General features: G+C 39.8%; 2 protein-coding genes across 17 annotated transcripts in view; both read left to right on the forward strand.

Moving 5' to 3' along the window:
- TPD52 (tumor protein D52) overlaps positions 1-13,895 on the forward strand; it is a 107,266-nt gene extending 93,371 nt beyond the window's left edge. For 9 of the 13 annotated variants that reach the window (XM_072734435.1, XM_072734437.1, XM_072734430.1 and 6 more), the window contains 3 exons: positions 5,717-5,758; positions 7,258-7,306; positions 11,105-13,895. In XM_072734435.1, the coding sequence (XP_072590536.1) occupies positions 5,717-5,758; positions 7,258-7,306; positions 11,105-11,224 (211 nt within the window). In that variant the 3' untranslated portion in view covers positions 11,225-13,895. The remainder of the gene's footprint in view (positions 1-5,716; positions 5,759-7,257; positions 7,307-11,104) is intronic. The other 4 variants (XM_072734438.1, XM_072734436.1, XM_026012876.2 and 1 more) reach the window with 1 other exon arrangement.
- Positions 13,896-16,794: 2,899 nt separating this feature from the next.
- The window catches only part of MRPS28 (mitochondrial ribosomal protein S28), a 185,409-nt gene continuing 178,700 nt past the window's right edge, over positions 16,795-23,503 (forward strand). For all 4 annotated transcript variants that reach the window (XR_011996617.1, XR_011996618.1, XM_072734429.1 and 1 more), the window contains exon 1: positions 16,795-17,406. Coding sequence is in view for 2 of the 4 variants with exons in the window: in XM_072734429.1 (XP_072590530.1) it covers positions 16,795-17,406 (612 nt within the window). In the remaining 2 variants the exon portion in view is untranslated. The remainder of the gene's footprint in view (positions 17,407-23,503) is intronic.

The raw sequence follows: 23,503 nt of genomic DNA on the forward strand, positions 1-23,503 counted from the left end.
AGGATCGCACCATGGGCCAAAGGCAGGCGCCAAACCGCTGAGCCACCCAGGGATCCCCCGAGATATGGTTTTAATGCCCTGAGAATTAGGTGTCTGAGGGCCAGACGTGGGACATGGTAATGTGAACTGTCCTGAGAGGCCCAGTAGGGGCAGCCAGCTTTCCCCTACCCCCAGGTGGTGTGTTCATATCCACCTCTCCCTCTTTGCTTATTTTCTACACATACATGCTGAGTATTGACTCATGCCTTTAATTTTTTGAGAGAAACTTTGAAGGAGCTTTCTCATTTTCCTTGGTGCCAGGGTTAAACATCAGTTTTAGTGTTAAAGCATAGTAAAATAACACAGCAGCTTCATTAGTCAGATACTTTTGATATATTTAGGAGGAAGGGCTCATTAACTTTGCCTTTATTTCCGAAGGAAATTTCTCCTCTTTATATGTATATTTCTTTATATAACCCTCTAGGTATTTTTGTTTTGGGCTCATTAAAGTTACTCCAGACCATTCTGTCTTGATGAAAATTTCCACCACTTAATGAGGAAAAAAAGTGATGTCTTTTCTTTCAGAGACTACTTCTTGATTTGAATTCGGAAAGCTTTATTGAACTTTTCTACCTTTCATGCCCATATTTCCTAATTATAGTTACCACAGTTCATCCATTCATTCTTTCATTCAGAAGTATTTATTGAATGCTAACCCTGTGCCAGCCCCTGGTCTAGACTGTGTGGTTCAAGTTACCAACTGAAATAAACAGACTGGGTGCAATGTGACAGTTTTAAAGAATATAATCTAATGCAAATTAAATGTTAATGTGTGTTTCCATTAAAAATATCCCTAGTACTAATAATGGTGAATAATTGCCTCCAGCAAGGCTCTGTAGTTACTCTGAAGTAGGTGCTTTTTTTTTTTTTTTTTTTTTTTTTTTTTGATTGTACAGATGAAGAAACACAGCCACAGAGATTAAGTGACTTCCCCAAGGTCACACAGCTAAGGGGCTATGGCCAAAATTTGAACCTAAGCAACACTCTATTTCTGGAACCTAAATTCTATTTCTCTGCATTGTTTTGCACCTCCTCACCACCCCCAAAGCAGTTATAGTTAAAGAATATGCCCCTCTAGGCACTGCCCAGCAGTTACTTTGGTTTCTCACCTACAAGATATTACTATGAGGGCAAAATGGAATAATGATGCACAGACAGCTTGCCTGACACACAGTAGGCAGGTTAACCATTAGCTCTTCCCCTCCTTTCTCCGTGTACCACCTCCTCCTCCCTTCCTTCCTCCTTCCTCCCTCTGTGCCTCCTCCATTATTGTGATTAGAGAGGTAAAGAGATCAAGTAACTGTGAAAGAAACAAGAAAAAAATTTAAAAATCAATTCAGCTTCTTAAAAGATGAGCTTTTCTAAAGTAAGAGTGAGTGTAAGATTGAGAAGCATTTAGTGAGAATCTGGTTGGCATGTGGTTTCTTTTTTGGTCAGTGTTTTGAAGAACCCAGACTTGTATTCCTACTTTTGATACCATATTTAAGAGTTACAAACCAAGCTGGGAAAATTTTAACAAAATTTGCTATATTGCTAATGAATCCTCACAGTGTGACTATTAGACGGTTCTGGTCCAGCAGCAGAATGGCTTTTTCCTTCTGGAGTTTCCCATATTCTATTTGAACTTCAGTGGAATCGGAGATGTTATGTAAGTTGAGGCAAGGTGAAGCTTTGTATAACTTGCCATAGGGAAGCTAGAAGTGTGAGAACAGCCACCCTATAGTTGAGTTACAAAACTAGCCACCAACAAAATTGAATTTCACCTAAATATGGATTTTGCGGAGAAGTTCAAATACCTGAATGGACTAGAAATTGCTAGGTACTCCTTGCTCTCCCTGCTAAAATGGCTATCTCAAAAGCAGGGAGACCTGTACTTTTTTTTTTTTTTTAAGATTTTATTTATTTATTCATGATAGAGAGAGAGACAGAGAGACAGAGACAGAGGGAGAAGCAGGTTCCGTGCAGGGAGCTCAAGGCAGGGACTCGATCCCGGGTCTCCAGGATCACACCCTGGGCTGAAGGCGGCGCTAAACCACTGGGCCACCGGGGCTGCCCGAGACCTGCACTTTTTAAGAATCTGTATTAATTTGATTTCATTCTCTGTTCAGTGAGTACATTTTTAATCTTATTGGGAAATATGAAACCTATAGAAGCATTCACAATCAAATTCAAGTCAGTGATTCATCACAAAGTAAACACCTTATTATTACCACTTCCTTGCTTTTCCTTATCTATTCCCACATAAACGGTTAGTGTATTCTTCACTTTGTCTCGGCTGCTAATTGAAGTTTAACAGTAGCAAGTGTGATTATGTCATGATCCTGTAAAGGACTTTAGGACTTTATTTTTTATTATATTTTTTAAAAAATATTTTATTTATTCGTGAGAGACACAGAGAGAGAGGCAGACACAGGCAGAGGGAGAAGCAGGCTCTATGCAGGGAGCCCGATGCAGGGACTCGATCCCAGGACCCCAGGATCACAACCTGAGCAAAAGGCAGACGCTCAACCACCGAGCCACCCAGGTGCCCCATTAAAGGACTTGACTTGCTACATTGTTTCTTAGATTTCTCAGAATGATCATTTTTAACATTCTTCTTTAAATCACATTGCAGAAATCACTGGGGCCTGGGAGGTGCTTAATAACTCAAGTGCCCCAAATTATCAACTTCTGACTTGATTTTTTTGGAAACACATTGGTAGTCCTTTCCTGTAGTAATGCTGTAAAAATCAAACATTTAAAAAATTATCTGTATTTCCAATATTACTGCTTTCTCCTGACTGTTGACCTTATTTGTCGGTTTCCCCTTTATTCCTGACCTCTCCTTGCACTGATGGTCCACTACCATCTATCTCTTACCTGGTCAGGGGAACCCCCTTGATTAGATTCATGCATAGCTCTCCACTGGCTTCCTGTTTCCATTCTCCACCCCTTGATAATTTCAGGTGATGGTTATAGTTTCGTTTTTCAATTTTTATGACCCCGGAGCTTATTTCTTACATAGAGTAATCCTGAAGTAATTTGCTCCTCAGATGTTAAATTTACGACAGACCACTTGATGCATTTAGAATTCATTTTATGATGATGTCTTCCACTTTGCCTTTGACCTGTTCCCTCTTAACTGGCCTGTATGCTGGTTCAGGGGGCACAGAACTCCCCAAATGGCTGTTGGAAGGAATGAGGTTTTATGTGGGTGCTTAGGGATAGTGGCTAGAATTAGCTATGGATTTCTGAAATTTGTACTTTCTTCACCTATTTCCTCATTTTGTTGATACTGTTGAATTCAATCTGTGAGTCCCATGAACAAGCATTTTATCACACATTCAGCCATCATTCTCCATTCTTTTGCCAGAATTTGGTCATTTCTGCCAAAACAAATATCCTAATGAAGAGTCTTGGTTTTAAGGAACAAAAATATTATGTAAATTACCTGACCTAGGAAGGGGCACGTGTTACACAGAAAAAGAGTTCTTTTGGGATCCAAAGAGAGGAGAAAGGAAGCAAGCCCTGGATCCACCCAGACTAGCCCTGCTGATTGGAAAGCTGGTAGAAATCAAGGTCACTTCCCGAAGCCAAGGAAACCACCGTTCTTCTCTATTTCTGTTCTCTCCCTGCATGGTCCTCTCTGCTTCCTTTCCTCTACGTCTCTCTCTGCTTATGTTCAGTCCTTTCTTTGGGAACTGGCTTCCTCTGCATTCTTGCAGCTTACCCTTCCTGGTCCCAAAAAGGTCTTCCTCAGCATCTAAGCCTACATTACCTTTTAGCTCATGCACCTAGCCACTAACTGACCAGTGGCTTAATGTCCTAATTATGAATTCCCATCTTAATTGTCCTCTTTTTTTTCTCTTTTCATTCTTAATGATCTTTTTTTTTTTTTCTTTTTTCCTTTTCATTCAGTCCAATTTGTAGATCACCAGGTTAGTTGCGGTGGGTAGAGCTCTCCTGATCCAGTTAGCATTGTTGATGATGATGGAAAGTGGCTGTGGAAATGTGATTATGCAAACAGCTTCTTTAGAAGAGTCTAAACTATTATAAACTATTGTAATTAATACAATTAGTATTATAAACTAAAAAGGATTTTAATTAATCTCTGTCCTTCAAATATGGATCCAGCCCACTGCAATAGATCAAGCAGGAATAGAATGAACAAATCCCTCCTGGAATATAGTCTTATACCTGAGGTTATCTACCTGAGGTTATAGTATAGAGAGAATGGTGAGGAATATGGATATTTTCCTGTGTTAGGTACATCAAGTACAAAGATGTCTACATATTTTACTGACTATCTTGCCTATGTGAACTGCCAGCCTATTTTGATTCCTATCAAGATCATACTTCATGTCATTACATATTAGTGCGAACTAGATTTGGGGAGCTTCTCTTGAAACACATTGTCATTTGTAACAATGGATTTTTTAAGAAAACTAAATCACACACACAATATTCAAATATATAGAGAATACTTTCGGGATGCCTGGGTGGCGCAGCGGTTTAGTGCCTGCCTTTGGCCCAGGGCGCGATCCTGGAGACCCGGGATCGAGTCCTACGTCGGGCTCCTGGTGCATGGAGCCTGCTTCTCCCTCTGCCTGTGTCTCTGCCCCTCTCTCTCTCTCTCTCTCTCTGTGAATATCATAAATAAATAAAAATTAAAAAAAAAACAAAATATATAGAGAATTCTTTGGACTGTCCAGCATAACTGAAGGAGAGATTTCCTACCAAAAAAACTGTGTCAGTGATCAGAATATTTTAAGCACAGTAACCATATCAGCAATTTATAGTGACTTTGTGAGCCTCTAGATTAAAGACTTTCATCTTGCGAGGTGGTCTCTATGGGAGATGGCTGAGAGTAGATAACCTTGAACCTGAATGGTCAGTGAACTGCATTGCCCTGGAGTAGTTGGTCCTAGTAAAACAAAGGGCCAAATGTGATTTGAATGACCATTAAGAACAATTAGGATGAAGTACAAGCACCTCTTATTAGAAAATTGTACTACTACTAAGGAGTGATCTGTGAATCTCACATAAAGTTGTCAAATAGGTGATTTATTTTGGTCTGGTCACAAATATGTGGGAGAAAGGCAGCTGCTGGAGCCTTTCACTAGCCTCACGTGTGTGTGTGCGCGCGCATACGTGCCTGTGTGTGTGCTTCGTTTTTTGAGGGGAGGTGGTGAACATTGATTAGGAGTCCAGAAGACCCAGGTTCCATTCTCAATTCTGCTGTAACCTTGGGTAAATTGTCTAACTTCTGAGCCTTGGTGCTAGATGCCCTGCAGATATAAGTGAAAGGATGATAGGGTTTTCAAAGTGCTATAAAATGCAAGGCTGAATTATTAGCTTTATTTACCACATAGGTTACATTGGCTCATGAAGGGGCACCTGGCTGGCTCATCAATGAACATGTGACTCTTGATCTTGGGGTCATGAGCTTAAGCCCACATTGGGTGTAGGGATTATATAAGTCAATCAGTCAAACTAAAAAAAAAAAGAAAATATTAAATTAAAAGAAAGGCTCATGAATAAAAGTAAATTATGTTAAAATTACTTTGATCTCCTCCACCTCAAAAAGTAGATTAAGTCTTCATGGTGCCAAAAGAATAAGCTCCTAGAAAGCAAAGTTTTCTAATGTCTAATCACTGTACTAATTTCATGTCTGTCTCTTTTTAATGCTGCCTCTTAGTATCCGCTCCATTCAACATTCAATTAGCATGCCTGCTATGAGGTAAAGTATATTTTTACAAAATGTAGTTGATCATATGCTTTCTTGTTCTTTATTTAGATGTTTAACTTGAACATTTCTGCAATAGGGAACTAGGGTTCTGCTCTAAATAAGCTGCACATCCACACTGTATCAGTGTTTAGTTGCTCTTCCTATGATGTTAAGTTGCATCTTCCTATTATGTTAAGATGGGTTCAAGAGATCCGTTAGAGATTTGTGATTTAAAGAAAAGAATTCTTGATTTTATTTTGTAAACCTATTAAATTGTTTCATATCTTCAATCTGCTTAATTGAAAAAGTGACCACTTACTAATAAAGCTGCTTTTCCCCAGCTGTATAGGTATCCCACCACATTTGTCTACATTAATTTTAGTTACACTCTGCTTTTCTTCCATCCTCCCCATTTCCACTTCTCAGATCCCATTGTGCCATTTAGAGTCCAATGTGATTGAATTCTACTCTCCCCTTTTACCAGGAAATTCGTGCAAGTGGTGTATGTTATTAAGTATGTCATTACCCCACTTAACCACTCTAGAGAGGTAGAGAATTTCTAACAGTATATGCTTGACTTCACCTTTAGTAACAAGTAGAGCTTGTTAAAACCCTCTGCTTGCTGGGCCCCACCTCTGGTTTCTGATTTCTGTAGGCCTGTGGTGGGACCTGAGAACTTGCATTGCCAGTAGCTTCCCAGGAGCTACTGATGCACCCGAGAGGCCACCCCTTGGGACTGGCTGTGTATCACCACTGTGGGAGGGAGGAAAACCCTTGTTCTTTCTTTACTTTTCATCTAGGTAATAGGAAGGATATTTGAGGTCAGATGGATAGTATAGAAGCTATGGAAACCCAGTTGTGAACGACATAGGTGCTGTGATCCTTCTCAATTAATATATGAATGTGAAGGCAAGGGAGAGGTTTTTCATGGGGTAGCTTTGTCATGTAGACAAAATCACATTTCTGTGTGTCTCCCTTCCTTCTGGTCTCTCTTTCCTCGTCTCTAATGCTGTTCCCTGAGAACCAGGATCCCTTTTATGGAATCTTATGTGGTCTGCTTGTCCAGCTTGGCGATGTGGATTCATGTAGGGCTCTCTTGTCAGGCAACATGGGAATTTAAACACAAGTTTTAGAGTATAGTACCTTAACCAAAATTAAAGTGTCATGACTAGATGGCTGGAGAAGTGACCGAATTGATGTTTTACCTGCTTTTGTTCCCTCTCCTCATACACATACTTGACTAGGTCTGTTACCCCATTTGTCTGAGATGGGCTGTCTGTGGAACTGGAAGCGTTGTTGTAGAAATCTTAGAACAGAAATTGATCATCTTACCTAATAATATCTTACCTAATAATGCAGATTTGTGTGTATGCCTGCACGCATATGTACAGTTAAATATATCTGTCTCTTTGGCTCACTGAGAAATGTGGTGAAGAGGAATATAATTAATGATGTTTGCAAAATCTGTGAAATTTTTTTGTGTTTGTAACTCTTTTTCTTTCTTTCCATAGAAACTCCCCAACTTTCAAATCATTTGAAGAAAAGGTTGAAAACTTAAAGGCAAGTAGTGATGAATAGGATCTTAGTGATATCTTACTTGGTACCTTGATTTTCTTTGCTGTGGGTAAATTATTCTTATTACTCTTTCTAAAAATACTTAAAGAGCTTTAATAACTTTATACTATACATTATTATGGGTGATATGTACTCTTAAGCAAGTTTTTGGGTGTATGTTGTAGCATGGTAGATGCTAAATGCTGAAAGGATACGTATAATTTAAAAAGCAATAGTACTTGAGAACTTTGTGCTGCTGATACTTTTTTTTTTGAAGTACTTTTATAATTGAACAAAACTTAATATAAATTTTGTTGCAGAAAATTAACATTGTGAAAGCACAAAAAATAATGCAAAAAAAATTGGTCCTACCAGCAAGAGACAAGTCATACATATATAATGGAACTACATCATTATGCTTTAAGAAAGAACCAAATACAACATAAATATTTTCCTATGTCATTAAATATTCTTCCTCAATACTATGTTTAATGGTTTCTTGCATGTACTGTATGAGATATTGTTTGTTCAGTCCTCGGTTATTAGACATTTTTATGATGATGATGATGCTGTGATCATTATTGATGATTCATGGTTTCATTTTTTGATTGCTTTGATTTCAGTGAAGGTGGGCATTTTTCCATGATTAGCTTTATTATTTTGTAAATTGTAGTATTTTCAAGATTATATTCAAAATGATAATATTATCAACTCTTAGGATTACAAGTGACTAGAAAGGGCTGTCTAGTTCCCATCCACTGTCCAGTCTTCTCTACAGTTTGTGCAAAGCCAGTATTTCATTTCTTCTTAAACTAAATCTGATTATTACTGTAGATGTTTTTTTAAGGATTAAAAGTATTATCTTAATCTTAAACATTCTATATAAATTACTTAAAAATAAATATTCAGATTTGGTCTCTCAGAACTGTGAGTCACTTATTTCTAAATGCACCTTTCTTAAATTGCAGAAGCAGGGGATGCTTATGGAAAGAAAACCAAACACTGTACCATGATCTGGACCTTTTTTCCTTGCACAAACATGTATACACATCTTTTCTGTGTGTATACACACATTTTCTGTTTCTACATAACTGTATAAACACTTTTCAGGAAGGAATCACACTGCACACACCGATCCTAGAGCTTATTCATTTAGCTCCCACTAGCATATGTGCTCTATGATCCCTCAGACACAGGGACCCTCTCTTCTTGCTGATGGTTCTCAAGGGCCTAGACTAGTCCTTGGCACATTGAAACTACTTAGTACATATTTGATGAGCAAAAATACATCCTAGTTATTCTTCCAGGTCAGTATGAGACCTGCTTTATTCTTTTTAATGCCCAGTCACGTATTTGAAAACAAACGGTAGGAAGTCAAGGCTTACTATGATTTGATTCTCACTTTTGAGGACTATCTTAAGCCTCTCCTTGAAATCAGCCTTAAGCATTATTTTTTGAAATGTCTGGTTGGAAAACAAGACAACTGTATTTTTTTGACACTGAAGATGAGGAGAAACGTCCAGCTCATTCAGTGTATACTCTGCCTCTGAGTATATTTGGATTCTATAAATTGTGAAACTTGCTTTTGGGGATCCCTGGGTGGCGCAGCGGTTTAGCGCCTGCCTTTGGCCCAGGATGCGATCCTGGAGACCCGGGATCGAATCCTACATCGGTCTCCCGGTGCATGGAGCCTGCTTCTCCCTCTGCCTGTGTCTCTGCCTCTCTCTCTCTCTCTCTCTCTCTGTGACTATCATACATAAATAAATAAAAATTAAAAAAAAAAAAGAAACTTGTTTTTGAAACATGATTAGGCACCATACAGATAAAAACTTGTAACTTTTTAAAAGTAAAGTTAATCAAACAGATACCCCCCCCCCCCAAAAAAAGCTGTAAAATATAGTTTTATGCTTGGGATATGATTTTGCTAAATTACATTTATATTAAATTAAGCATTAGGTCTACATGCACTTATGTTTAGATTTTGGATTGATTCATCAATCTGTGATTATTGAGCATTTTCCATGTGCCAGGGGTAGGCCCTGGGGATACCACAGCGAGCAAGAGACACAGACCCTTTCTGTAAGATGTGTAGATAATTTAATGGCCATTGAAAATAAAACGAGGTAAGGTGCCATGGCAGGGAAACTCAGGGATGCAGTGGGGACCAGAAGCAGGAATGTCTGATCAAGCCTAGGAGGAAGGAAAGAGTGTTTCTCATAGGATACTAATATAAGTGGAGGCCTTTAGGTTGAGGTGAATATTTGAAGTTTTGGAGCCCTTTTGAGGACTACCAGGAAGTTTGCTGTGCTATAGGATAGTGACTAGGAAATGAAGCTAGGGTGATGGGTAGGCCACACTAAAGAATTTGGACTTAGGGCAATGGAAAGCCTTTAAACAATGTGGGTAGTGTATTCTGTGCATTTTAGAAAGATCACTGGTGCCCTGAAGATCTGAGGGGAGAAAGACTGGACTAGTTAGGAGGAAGGAGTTGTAATCCAGGCCAAAGATGGTGGTGGAGTGAATTCAAGGTAGTGCTGATGGTAGTGCTCAACAGGGTTGAGAGAGATTTAGAATTTAGAAAACCCGACAGCCAAAAAAGTCAGTGATTGATTGGATCTGGAACAAGATGAGGAAGGATCCAAGGATGATGCCCAGCTATCTTGACTAGGCCAACTAGGTAGACGTTACAGCCATTTAAAGTCTTAAAGAAGAATAGAGAAGGGACCAATTGTGGGAGGGGTTCAGCATTAGACATGTTGAATTGCAAGGGTCTTAGTATTTTCCTATAATTAAGAAATATGTTTTAATAAATTTAATAAATACACAGGGGACACAAGTTGTACAGATTTTTCCAAACTATTCAGACATTATGGATGGGAGACCAAGGAGAGTGAGAAAAAATTTCAACTAGATTCCAACTGTTAATATGTCTGTAGCTAGTTAAGACTGAGCTAAGAGCAGGGTCAAGTTAAATCTACTGAGTGGCACTGTGAAGTACTGACTGGTTTCTTAATGTTAGCTGTCCTGTTGGTCAGTAAGGAGATGTAACAGAGTGAGCATAGATGTATCAGTGTTATTAGGGATGAAGTGACATAATAAGCATTTTGAAAAGCATAAAGTATTATACAAATGTTAGGCCGACTTATTCCTGCAGACAAATGTTTATTGACAAAATTTCAGGCCAGATAAATTGGAGTAGTGCTTCACAAACTGTAACTTGTTGAGGAAGCCCTGGAGATCTCTGTAGATGGAGTGGGGGGAGGCTGGTCTGAGTCTACATTTCTAATAAGCTCCCAGGTGCTGTTGAGTCCACACTTGGACCCAAGTCCTCGCACCACACTTTTAAGTAGCAGCGGGTTAGGAAGTTTACACTGTGGGAAAAATAGATCTATTTCTTTCATTATATGCAGTATTTCTTGCATGCATATAGCTGAATGAACAATCTGATGGAATACAAAGTGGTACTTAAATATAGAGAGTCTTCCAATAGATTTATTTTACAATAAGAGGTCCTAAAGTTTTTCAGACAAATTTTCCTGTGAAGAACTATGAGCAGATGGGAAAGAAGAGGGGGGGGGGGAGAATTTACCAATCTGAATATTTCAGCAGAGAAGCCCACATGGTTTTCTATTAAACTGCACAGAACACTGCAACAGAACTAACTTCAGTACAAATATAATCGTCACTGGGCTATTGGGTTCCCTACTGATTTGTTCTTCAAAGTAAAATTTGAGTTACTTTTTTTGCAGAGTCAGCTGAGTTTATGTTTCATGATGTCTTGTCTTTTTTGAACTTTTTTTAAAGTCTAAAGTAGGCGGAACCAAGCCGGCTGGAGGGGATTTTGGAGAAGTCTTGAATTCAACTGCAAATGCCAGTGCCACCGCCCCAGAGCCCCTTCCAGAACAGACGCAGGCGAGCCCGTGAAGTTCTTACCTTTGTTCTGCTACCCACTGCCAGATGCTGCAAGCAAGATCCAAGCACATCTTGTCAACATTCATTGCTGTGAATTTCTACCAGATGTGCTTTTACTTAGCTTTACATATTCATTTGACCAAATAGTTTGTGGGTTGAACAAAATAAAAGTATCTTCACCTCTGTTCCTGGGAAACACCCTTTACTGTGCATTTAAGGGCCCCAATTTAGGAAATATCAGTATAAAAACACACATAATTCCTGGGGATCCTCATTAGAATGATCTAAGAAGCTTCAGGTTATCATAATTGCTTTCCTACTTCACAAAATTGCTCTGGATCTGGGATGCCAGTTTGATCTTTGTCTTCAATATGATTTTCTTGTTTCTTTCTTGAACTTCTGTGTATTTGATTGCTAACTAAAATTTTCTTTAAAATTTCCTGAATCTTGGTTATTAAAAGTTTTGGCATAATTTTCTTTACCTCCGAGGAAAGAAAGACCAGCTACAAAAAAATATTTTTGAATAAACATTGTTCTGATAGAAGGTATCTTCTATTTGTTTGTCGGAGACAGCAGACTAAGTAAATCCGCTCTACAACCAATTTGTTATAGTTTGGCAAGTGACCATGACAACATGTGCAGCGGTTCAAAGTCCTGGGTGACTTGAGAGTAGAACCCTCACATCCTTGTCACCGTTTGTGACAGTAACCATTTCATTGTATTTGTTATTATGCCACTTCTCTCAGCTTACTTTTCATGAGACTGAATTTTTGGTTTCAGAGTAAGTTGCAAAATCACATTCTGAATCGGGCATATTGTAATTACCAGTCGGTTGAAATAGGAACACTCATCACATGTTCCATTCAAAAGCCTGAACGTTTTTTAGATTTCAGTAGCTGTAAAAATGCTAAAATCAATCACATTAGGGGATACATTGCTGTCTTCATTTAATTCATTTAGCAACATTTAAAAAAATAAGCACACAAAATTGTATGACTAATGTAACTTGAAAAGATTTGATACTAAGGGGTTGGTGGTAATTCCTGAGGATTTAATGCATTAATGAAAATCAACTCCTTGTTTTCTACTTGTTTTCAGTGTGTTAGAAATTATAAAATGATACTGTAGATGTTGCCCTACTTTGAAAAATGGCAGGGCTGAATGAACCAAAGCCTCTAAAAGTATCTGCATGGAGGCCAAGGTACTCTAATCTAATAGCTACTTATTCATCACTATTACCTTTTCACTATTCTGTGTATGGTTATGGCCTATAATGTCGTGTTTGTTATTTATCAAGTTGTGATTGTTTTATTATTGTTTATGCCAAATGTTAATTGCCAAGCTTGGAGTGACCTGAGGCTTTTTTTTTTTTTTTTTTTTAAGCATGACTAGATTTACTTCAGGATAAATTATCTTATGAAAACCAAATTTGAAAAGCCACAAGTGTTGATTGTTCTAAGTAACATGCTGCCATTCTTGATTGCTAGAGCTTTTGTTATAGCACTTTAGATGCAACTGAAAATATGCTCTAATTAAATGTAAAAAGCCTAATAAATTCTGTATATCTGTAGTGTAGGTCTCAATATTTATTGTGAGACCAGTGGTCTGGAAACAGCTTGTATTAAATAATCAACCGGTGTCTATGCAAAAAAAAAAAAAAAATTTTTTTTTTTTTTTTTTTTTTTTTACTATTTGCTTTAAATCACCACTTAACCATGTCAGACTAACATATAAATTATTTCCTTGAAGAGGCTTTACGGCTGTTGCCCCAGTTGCTGAAGCACTGTCTGGAAGAAGTGGATCTGTAGAAATTTGTCTTTTTATAGAAATACTGTGGTTACTCAACATAAATTATTTTTTTCCAACTAGTCTTTCATTTAAAAAAAAAAAATCACAACATCATCTTTTTAGCACATTGTTTCTTGGGTGTCCTGCCCTGTCACTATCTTTCAACTTTAGCTCAGTGAAGTATATTCAGATCTCTACTTTATAATGAGAAATGATAGAATAAGGAGTGTAAAATGGTATGGGGAGTATGTGGCTATTGGTGATGGTTGTGAAAGAAGCTGGAAAAATTGCTTTTCCAGACATCTGCCTATACTTATTTTAAATAACCTATTGAAAAGTACTCTGCATCTTAAAAGTAGTAGTAAAAAGTAGTAAGAGGTTGAACTTAGAAAAACAAACATATGGACTTAGAAGTATTATTCAAAATAGTCTTTGTGGAGGATTTAATATTATGAATTCACAGATAGTTAAGAAATTTGGAACATAATACTTACTAAAAATACCAGAGGGGTCCTGGTCATTCTTTTGAATTTTGTGTCTGACACTGTAGGAAAACAGTAATCTAATAGGGAAATCTCAGATGTTTAAGAGTTCAAGAACTGTGACAGAAGAAAATAATACCCAAATTAACCCCTTTTTACAAAGAAATATTTTCAATTTATGGAGTTTGTGGGATATAGCAAGAATTCTTATGTTTATGAGGCCAAAGTAATCAACGGAAGAGAGAATTCACTGGATTATCCTTTTAGTACTACTCAAACTACTGACCTTGAGAACAAAAATACCTTTAATTTGGAGTCACTGTTTCTGGATCTGTTTATCACGAAATGCACACTGTATTTTTTTTTTTTTTTTTGTATAGTATTTGAACACAATAAAAATTCTGTAATTTGGGTATGGGTTCTTTTGTATGTATTATCTGTCAAGGAAAGAGGTGAGTCCATTAATAGAACTTCTCTCCAGACACTTCATGTCCTAGGTATGGAAAAAAAACCCAACCCATTAGTAGCTATATGGAATTAGTGTATCAAAACTGAACAAACTACATGTTGACAGTGACAATTTGTTTATGTATGTAGAGGAGATGCTGCACAAGGTTCTATGTCAACTTCACCCATGTTTCTTTACAGCTCTTAAGAGCCAGATGAAAAATCAGATTTTTTGCCCATAGCAAAGAAACACTTGGCAATAAATTAATGACTGTCCCCTTATAATTGGATTACACAGACCATGTTGGGTTAGAGTTAATATAAAGCATTATCACTTTTAAGTAAGCCTGCAAACCTTATGCAAATAATTTCCATATTCTGACTCTGAAATTAAATGAACCACTCTTAGTTTATAAGCCCCCAGAGGGGCAGGATCTACCTGTACCTAACACTGGCCAGGATTTCATATTTACATAAATGATGCTTGGTGACTAAATTTCTTGCCAACTCTCCTACAGAATTTTGATTACAGAATGAGGTTGGTTGGTAGTGTGATTCTTTTAATTTGGTGGTCTCCCAACCATACAGTAAAAACCTAACACAATTTTGTTGTTGGAATATTTGTAAGTGGGTATGATCTTTCTCTTTAACATTCTCCTTTTCAGCATGCTTTGGTCATCTTGGTTTCTAGGATCAATTCTCCATTCTTATTTTCCAGTTTGACTATTTTCTGATATTCTCTTCTTCCCACTCCTCAAGTGTTCTTGCCTGTCCCTACTGATCTTTCATATGATCTCCTTAATGATCTTAGTCATTTCAGCCACAGAGATAATATCTTTAGGGTAATACTATTATCTCCCAAGTATATCACTAGTCCTATCCTTTTTTCTAGGTTTTTATGCATGCTTTAAGAGACATGAATTTCTAATCACTCCATCCAGACATTAATAGCCACTTCTTATTAAGCTTTCAGTATGTGTTGGGCATTTTCACTCATTTCTCTTAAGTCTTTGCTCAAGATTGTGGCAGGGTAACCATTTTATAAATGAGATTACAACCATTTGATGTGCAGCCAGGACTTGAACTATATTCTGTTCACGTTCCTTGCCATCCACCATGGCTAATATTTTTACAAAGTGTCCGAACAATTTGCAGGTTATGGGGGAAAAGGACTGTATTTTTTAATAAAGCAGGAAGGAAGGTGTAATGCAAGGAGTAGAACAGGATCAGACTCCCTAAGGTGCCATCAAGATGTTAAACATTAGAGCCGACGTTACAACTGGTGTTGGTATAGGACAAACTGTGTAGGTATCTCCTTGTTGACTTACCGAGTCCTTTACAGTCCCTCTCAATTCATACTTCTAATGTTCTACCAAAGATAAAGAACTAAGTAAGCATAACTTGAAGTCAGTTGACACAAGCTTTTATACATTAAAAACCTCAGGATCTGTCCCAAAATGTCTACTGTCATAATGCTCAGGGAGTTTATCATCTGGGTGAGGTAGGACATGAATATAATAAATACATCTATTGAATTTTAGAGCTGGGACTTTAGTAATCCCACTTGTTCCCTAGCTATTGATTTAGTTAAATTTACAAAGCACTTAAAATTTAGCAAGGGGCCCAATGGCTTGGCTTTACAAGTGAAGAAGCCAAATCAACATTACATTGGTTTTGCCTGAGATCAGTATTACAGTCAGAACTAGAACTAAGGGGTTCATAAGGTCACTAGCCAATGCTCTTTACAATTTACCACTTTTCCCTGAAGGGAAGTATTAGTAGCAATAGCCACAGATAACAATGCAAAAATGTCTCCAGTCAGACTTTATTAATGGTCAAAAGAAATAAACTGCTAACGTGGCAAGAAGAACACCCTGGAGTAGAATCTACCTCAAAGCCCCCTAGTGAATTTCTAACAGTGACCCTACAGTTGGCTATAGTAATAAATTGTGATTCCTACAATCAGGCACCGTCCCAAGGTTGGTATACTTCTAGGGTTCTGTGTATCATCTAACCATGCAATCGATGAGAACATCAGAGAGATTCAAAATCCATAGTCAGGTATTATTAAAACATGGGCTGTTGTCATACACAAAAATTCCTTCTATCAAGGTACTTGCAAATGAACTGTAAAGGGCCTTGCCTCCTCCTCTAAAATAACTGGATTAATATAAAACTGCTGGGTAGAGGACGGACGGACAGCTTAGTTTGTGAACGGTTAAGTATGACGTTAGGCTCAATTTTGAAAAGGGTGGGCAAATTCTGGGAATTAACATCGGTGGGGGAAAAGGGAGGAAAGCATGAGTGAGGGTGGGGGTCTCGGGTAGAGTCTGTCTAGGCCCATTCCGAAACGGGATTCCTTGGAAGGGACTGGAGCTATCTACAGGTGACAGAAACCTCTTAGAAAGGTTGACTTTTGAACTTCAGTGGACTGACCTCAAGAAGAGGTGACAAGAGACCACCTTGGTTCCAGGATTCCACAAACGTTCGCTGAACCGCACTGTGTGCCCGACGTCGGGGATCCAACAGCCAACCAAGACTTCACAAAGCTGGGGGCGCAGACGCCAATTCAACCCTATAAATAAACCAGGCAGCAGTACTGAGAGTCGCTGAACGGTATAAAGGAAACCAGGGGAGTCCGGTTGAGTGTGTCTGGGGTCCCAATTCTAAATATGGTGATCACGGAGAACTTCGTATTGGAGCAAAGACCCGAAAACAAGTCTTTAAAGGCCCTTTGGGTTTATTTTATTCATTCATTCATTCATTCATGAAAGACGGGGGGGGGGGGGGGGGGTGGAGACAGGCAGAGGGAGAAGCAGGCTCCATGCAGGGAGCCCGACGTGAGGCTCGGTCATTCATTCATTCATGAAAGACAGAGGGGCAGACACACAGGCAGAGGGAGAAGCAGGCTCCGTGCAGGGAGCCCGACGCGGGGCTCCATCCCGGGTCCCCAGGGTCACACGCCGGGCCGAAGGCGGCGCTAAACCGCTGAGCCACCCGGGCTCCCCCTCTGGGTTTTCTAAAAGCCCAGGCGGCGGGCCAGCAGGCGGCGCAGGGCCGGGACTTGCAGCAGGCCAAGGACGAAGCTCACAGACCCCCGCGGAGCCACCTCTCCCACGCCGGGGCCCACTCGCGGCCCCGACGCCCGCCTCGGCACCGCCGCGCCTCACCCGCGTCCCGCAAGGGGTGGGCCCCTCGTTGCTCCGCCCCCTGACCTGCACGCTGACGGCGAGGTCCAAGGTCAGAGGTCGCGGGGCCGTCATGGCGGCGCTGTGTCGGGCCCGTGCCGCAACTGCCGAGAGCCGTTTCCTGCGAGGGTTTCCCTTCCGTCGGCCCTGCCGAGGCACAGGCACCGGGAGCAGCTCGGGGAGCGAGAGTCCCGATGCCACGGAGCCTGAAATGCGCCAGGGCGGCTTCGCGAGCGCTTTGGAGCGGCACTCGAAGCTGAGGCGGAAGGCGGAGCTCGGGGAGAAGCCGGTGAGCGAGCCGCGGCGCCGGGGCGGGGGGGTGGTGGGGGGGTGGGGCGCGAGAGTCGAGGCGGAGCCGGGCGTCGGGGTGGAGCTGGGAGCAGGGGTGTGTCTTGGCGTTGCGGCGGGCCTGTCGGAGAAGCGCGGGTCCCTAGTCTTCTCCGTCACTTGTGCTTCTGTGCGGCGTGGACGTGCTGACCTGCCTCGTGCACGCTCCTCTGGGTGAGTGCTGCGGGGGCGGCGGTCCGCGGGGCCTCCCGGGCCTCAGACGAACTGGACCCCGTCCCCCGCGCCCCCCGCCACCGGCCCAGGAGAGGCTGGGCTCCCTGCCATCGAGTTCTTCATACCCAGGAGTTGCAGCGCGGAGCTTGCGGTCCGGCGTGCAAGGCCGGCTCCCTGTTAATGTTTGTTAATTCAGCGAGTGGGTGAAAGAGAATTACTGTCTCTGTGAACTTGGGAAAATGATTTGACCTGTCAGTGCTTTGCTTTCCTTTTCTGTAAATGACCCCCCCCCCAAAAAAAAAAAATTTCTACGTGTCTCAGGCAGTACTATGTAAAATAGGAAAAAAAATGGATAGACGTAAATACGGATCACAATTTTGTATTAGATGCAGCAGACATGGGATTGGATGGATGTCTGGCCACGTTAGACTACATAAAAATAAACGCTCTCAACTTCTGTGCTTGTGTCTTTGGAGACCGGTACCAAGCGGTTCGCAGACTGGTAGTGCCCTGGAGTAGAGAAAACTACCTGGAATTTGGTAATTGTTGATAGTTATTATTGACAGAATGTCCTTGACATCCAAGGATTGGGAGAAGCCTGCTGCGTTAGGTTTGTTTTTGCTCTTCTAACAAGTTACCACAAAAAAAAAAAAAAAATTTTTTTTTAAGATTTTATTTATTTATTAGAGACACACAGCGAGAGAGAGAGAGAGAGAGAGAGAGAGAGAGAGAGGCCGAGACACAGGCAGAGGGAGAAGCAGGCTCCATGCAGGGAGTGCGACCTGGGACTCGATCTCGGGTCTCCAGGATCACGCCCTGAGCTGAAGGCAGATGCCCAACCGCTGAGCCACCCGGTCCACCCCCCCCCCCCCTTTCTATCATTTTCAAAGCCAGCAACAGCAGATTGATTCTTTCTCACATCATATCATTCTGACTTCTCTTCTGCCTACCTCTTCCACTTACAAGTCTCTTGTGATTACTTTGGACCCACTCAGGTAATGCAGGATAATCTCCCTGTTTAAAGGTTAGGTAATTAGCAACCTTAATTTCATTTGCAGTTTAATTTTCCTTTGCGGGCACGTGAGTGGCCCAGTGGTTGAGCGTCTGCCTTTGGCTCAGGTCATGATTCCGGGTTCCAGGATCGAGTCCCACATCAGGCTCCTTACAGGGAGCCTGCTTCTCACTCTGCCTATGTCTTTGCCTCTCTCCGTGTGTCTCTCATGAATGAGTAAGTAAAATCTTTAAAAAATTTTTTTCCTTTGCTGTGGAAGGTAACATATTCTATTCGCAAATTCCAGGGATTAGGATGTGGACATATGGGGGGGAGAGGTGCATTATTTGTCTACCTTACCTGGAGCAGTCATAAAATCCTGAAATGTTACCAGCAACTGACCAGAAGCTGACTAATAAATGGACTTTGATCCATCCTTAGTGGATGGCTTTGAGGATTAAGTGCAGTAAAGTAGGAGATGTATAAATATAATTCAGGTATTTGTCACTTCACCCCTTCCTGCATGCCTTTTCACCGAATTCCAAACACAATCAGAAACTGCCAGAAAATAATTCTCATCTGCTGAATTAATTGTGGCAAAAATGAAATTGTAACATCATAGGTAGAGTGTTTGAAAGGCCACGTGGCATCATACTTGGGGGTTTCACATGGTAAGCAATGTTTGTTTATGAAGGAAACAACCATGATATTTGAGTGTGATCAAGATTCCATTGCCTTTCTTTCCCCCAAGAAGATACAGGAGTGTTTCTTGAGGTCCCAGGACATCTGTTAGAATTGGTCAGTCCAGCTCAGGCTTAATGGAGTCTCTCTGGGCAGTTGTTCTCTAACGCAGTTTAGGAAGTATGATTCTACTAGATGGAGGTGAAATGCGTTTGGTTGTGGGGTGCCTGGGTGGCTCAGTCTATTGTTGAGTCTAAGTGTTTGACTCTTAATCTCAGCTCAGGTCATGATCTCAGAAGGAGTTTCAGCCCCAGGCTGGGCTCCACACTAGGTGTGGAGCCTACTTAAAAAAAATGTGTTTGGTTGTGACATGCAGTTCACTTACTATTCAAAATTTTTCAACGTCTTGGTTTAGTGGAAGGAAGGGGAAGTTCCCTGGAAAGGAGGGTGTCAGGATGCTGGATTGTAGTCTCCATTCTAAGAGCTCTTAGCTTTGGAACATTTCCAATTACTTAGACCCGTTTACTCATTCTTTCTTTCTTTCTTTCTTTTTTTTTGGCCACTGACCCTCAGTTACTCTCTGATCTAGGTCATTATATGCAGTGGACAGAGTTATCTTCCTAAGTTGGGCTTTGTCATCAGACTTAATGAGATGCTTTTTTGCTTTGCTTGAAAAACTTATAAACCTTCCTTCACACTGCCTACAAGATTAAACTCACACCTCTCCATCATCAGCCTGCTGCCATTTAGGACTGAGGCTAGTGCAGAGATTAGAATTTAGATTCAGTTTCAGAAGGCCAGGACTCAGAGACTGGTGCAGTCATCTTACTTGTTAACTTTGGGCAAGTTACTTAGCCTGTTTTAGTTTTCTTTCTTTCTTTCCTTTCCTTACCCCCACCCCTTTTAAAAAAGATTTTATTTAATTTGACAGAGAGCATAAGCAGGGGGAGCAGCAGGAGAGGGAGAAGGAGAAGCAGGGTCCTTGTGGAGCAGGGACCCCAATCCATGGCTCCATCCCAGGACCCTGGGAACATGACCTGAGATGAAGGCAGATGCTTAACCCACTGAGCCACCCAGGTGCCCCCTTAGTTTGCTTTCTTATCTTAAATGAACATAATACTCTGACTGGGGATTATGGTGGAATTTGCACGAATTAATACATTTGAAGTGCTCTCAGCCCAGTGACTGTTGTCATTTAACTTGGTACATTTTAGCTTTTGTGTGTCCTCAGCTATTTCTCCAACCTTCTGCCACAGAGAGAGATGCTTCCAGGATTGCCCAGTTCTTAGAATGAAATCCCACTGCTTTCCTAAATAATTAATAATAATTAAGTTGTAATAAAAAAAAAACATGCACATGCCATTCTGTTTAATCCTAATTTAAGGACATTTGTAATCATTAATATGTTAACTTGTGATTCCAGAATAACGTGTGCATACTTCAGAATAAAGCCTTTTCTGGCTTTCCCCCCCACAAGAATATAAATTTGAGAGAATAGAGACCTTGTCTGTCTTGTTCTGTTATATCCCCAGCAGCTAGCACAGTGCTTGACCTTTAGTGGGCACTAATAAATGTTTGCTAAATGGCTGAATAAATAAATAGTACACATAGTGCATATTTGAACTTCATTATACCTGACAGTCTTTGTTTGTTTTCCTTCCACATTTTTATTTAAATTCTAGTTTAGCATGTGGTGTAGTATTGCTTTCAGGAGTAGAATTTAGTGATTCATCATTTACATATAACACCTAGGGCTTATCATAACGAGTGCCCTCCTCATTACCCATCACCAGTTAGCCCACCCCCACCCACCTCCTTGCATCAACCCTCAGTTCTTTATCATTAAGAATCTCTTATGGTTTGCCTTCTCCTCTCCTCTTTTTTTCTTCCCTTCCCACACATTCATCTGTTTTGTTGCCTAAATTCCACATATGAGCGAAATAATATAATTGTTTTTCTGTGACTGGCTTATTTTGCTTAGCATAATAAACTCTAGCTCCATTCACATCCTTGCAAATGGCAAGATTTCATTGTTTTTGATGGCTGAATAATATTCCATTGTGTACATATACCGCATCTTTATCCATTCATCAGTTGATGGACATTTGGGCTTTTTCAATAGCTTAAATATTGTTGATAAAGCTTTTTATCTTAATTTAATTTAATTTAATTATCTTAATTTAATTTAACTTAGCTTAAATATTGTTGATAAAACATCGAGGTACATGTACCCCTTTGAATCTGTTTTTTTTGTTTTGTTTTGTTTTGTTTTTTATCCTTTGGGTGAATACCTAGTATTGAGTGCAATTGCTGGATCATAGAGTAGTTCTATTTTTAACTTTTTGAGGAACTTCCATTCTCTTTTCCAGAGTGCCCGTACCAGTTTGTGTGCCAACCAGTGGTGTAAGAGGGCTCCTTTTTCTCCACATCCTTGTTGTTTCCTGTGTTAATTTTGCCTGGGCTGTCTTTGGCTTGAGATCTGTGTGATACTGCTTACAAACAGTTGAATAGCTAAGAATAGTACAAGTTTCAGCATATCAGTTAAGTGTGCTTGTCTATAATAATGATTGAGCAAAAGTAATTTTAAGAGTGATAAAACTGAAAATACCACATTAGTTTTGGTTTTAGTGCTTTTTAGAAGTTTTTAGTGCTTTTCTGACTAGTATTTATGATGAGGAATGTGAGCAGTTTTGAGGTATTGAAAGAGATTCAATTTTGTGAAGAAATGTTCGCTTTTTGAAGTTCCTGGATCTAATTCATTGGAGAGTACCCTGAGTTTATAAGATGAATGAAATTCACCTTTGTCATATGGTTGAAATTTTTGAAAAGTATAAAAATAATATTGCTTACTTTAAAAAGGAAATTTAAATAGCATTGAAGGTTATTATGGGAAATGTTAAAGCCCCCATTTCCTTTCCCTCACTTTCCAGATGGGAGAGTGTGTTTGTGTGTGTATGTGTGCTTGGAGTTGTCACACAAAGGAGACTATTTGCAACAAATAAGGAGATCATAGGGAATAACTTGAGAGTGCGGCTTTTTTGTTGTTATTGGTGGTGGTTTTTTTTTTTTTTTTTTTAAGAGAGAGGGAGGGAGGAAGGGAAGGAGGAGTAGGGGAGGGACAGAGGGAGAGGGAGAGAATTTAAGCAAGCTTTGCCCAGCGTGGAGCCCATTGTGGAGCTTCATCTTATGAAGCTTCATCTGAGATCATGACCTGAGCCAAAATCAAGAGTCAGACATTTGACTGAGCAACTCAGGTGCTCCTAAGGATTTTATTTTTTAAGTAATCACTATACCCAAACACAAATTGGTTGGTACTGTTTTGAATTATTACTGTTTTAAGAATGTAAGCTCTGGATTCAGATGGTCTCAGTTTGAATCCTGGTTCTTCTATCATTTTCTGGCTATGTTTTCTTGGAAAATTACTTAATATCTGTTTATCCTCTCTTTTCTGTAAAAATTCTTTATCATGAAATTATGATGAGATTAAAGAACGTATTATTTAAATACTTAGCACAAATGCCTGATACTAATAAGCACTCGGTATATTTTAGTTGATGCTGCTGAAAATTGCTGTTTTCAGGTAAGTATAACTTTGTTATACTTTGTTATATTTACCTGAAAGTATATTTTTCCCTATTGCATATGTGTAATGTGTATATACTTCATTGAAAAAAATTTGCTTGGTATTCCATGGTATGGGTGTAGCATAATTTATTTAACCAGGCCTTCATTAATGAGCTTCTAGGTTATTTTCTGTTTTGTTCCTTTTTGATTTTTAATATAAATACAGACCATGCTACAGTGACCATTTGTATATATTTTTTTGCATAATGGGATATGTGCTGGGTCAAAGCGTATAGGCAATTTGAGTTTTGAAATTGGGAACTGGGGTTGTTATTCCTTACCACTGAAAATATCTGTATGTTCATATTTTTGACTTCATAGTAAGCAAATGCTATCAATTTGAACCATAAAATACCTTTATCCTAACAAAATACTACATTTATTTTGTATATATTGGGGTTCTATGCAAGATTTCATTTATAACGTGGTTTCAAAAAATCTTTCTGTGTGGAAATAAATAGTTCACTGTTGCCTAAACAAGTCATTGTTTCTTTGTCTTTCCCCTGGAATTAGCTTCCCTGCCTGCAAATTCCATTATAAAAATCATCTCCATTAGGCGTTTATCATCTCATCAAGCAGGTGAAACTCC

Source organism: Vulpes vulpes, chromosome 13 (genome assembly GCF_048418805.1).
Source record: "Vulpes vulpes isolate BD-2025 chromosome 13, VulVul3, whole genome shotgun sequence".
Taxonomy (NCBI): Eukaryota; Metazoa; Chordata; class Mammalia; order Carnivora; family Canidae; genus Vulpes; species Vulpes vulpes.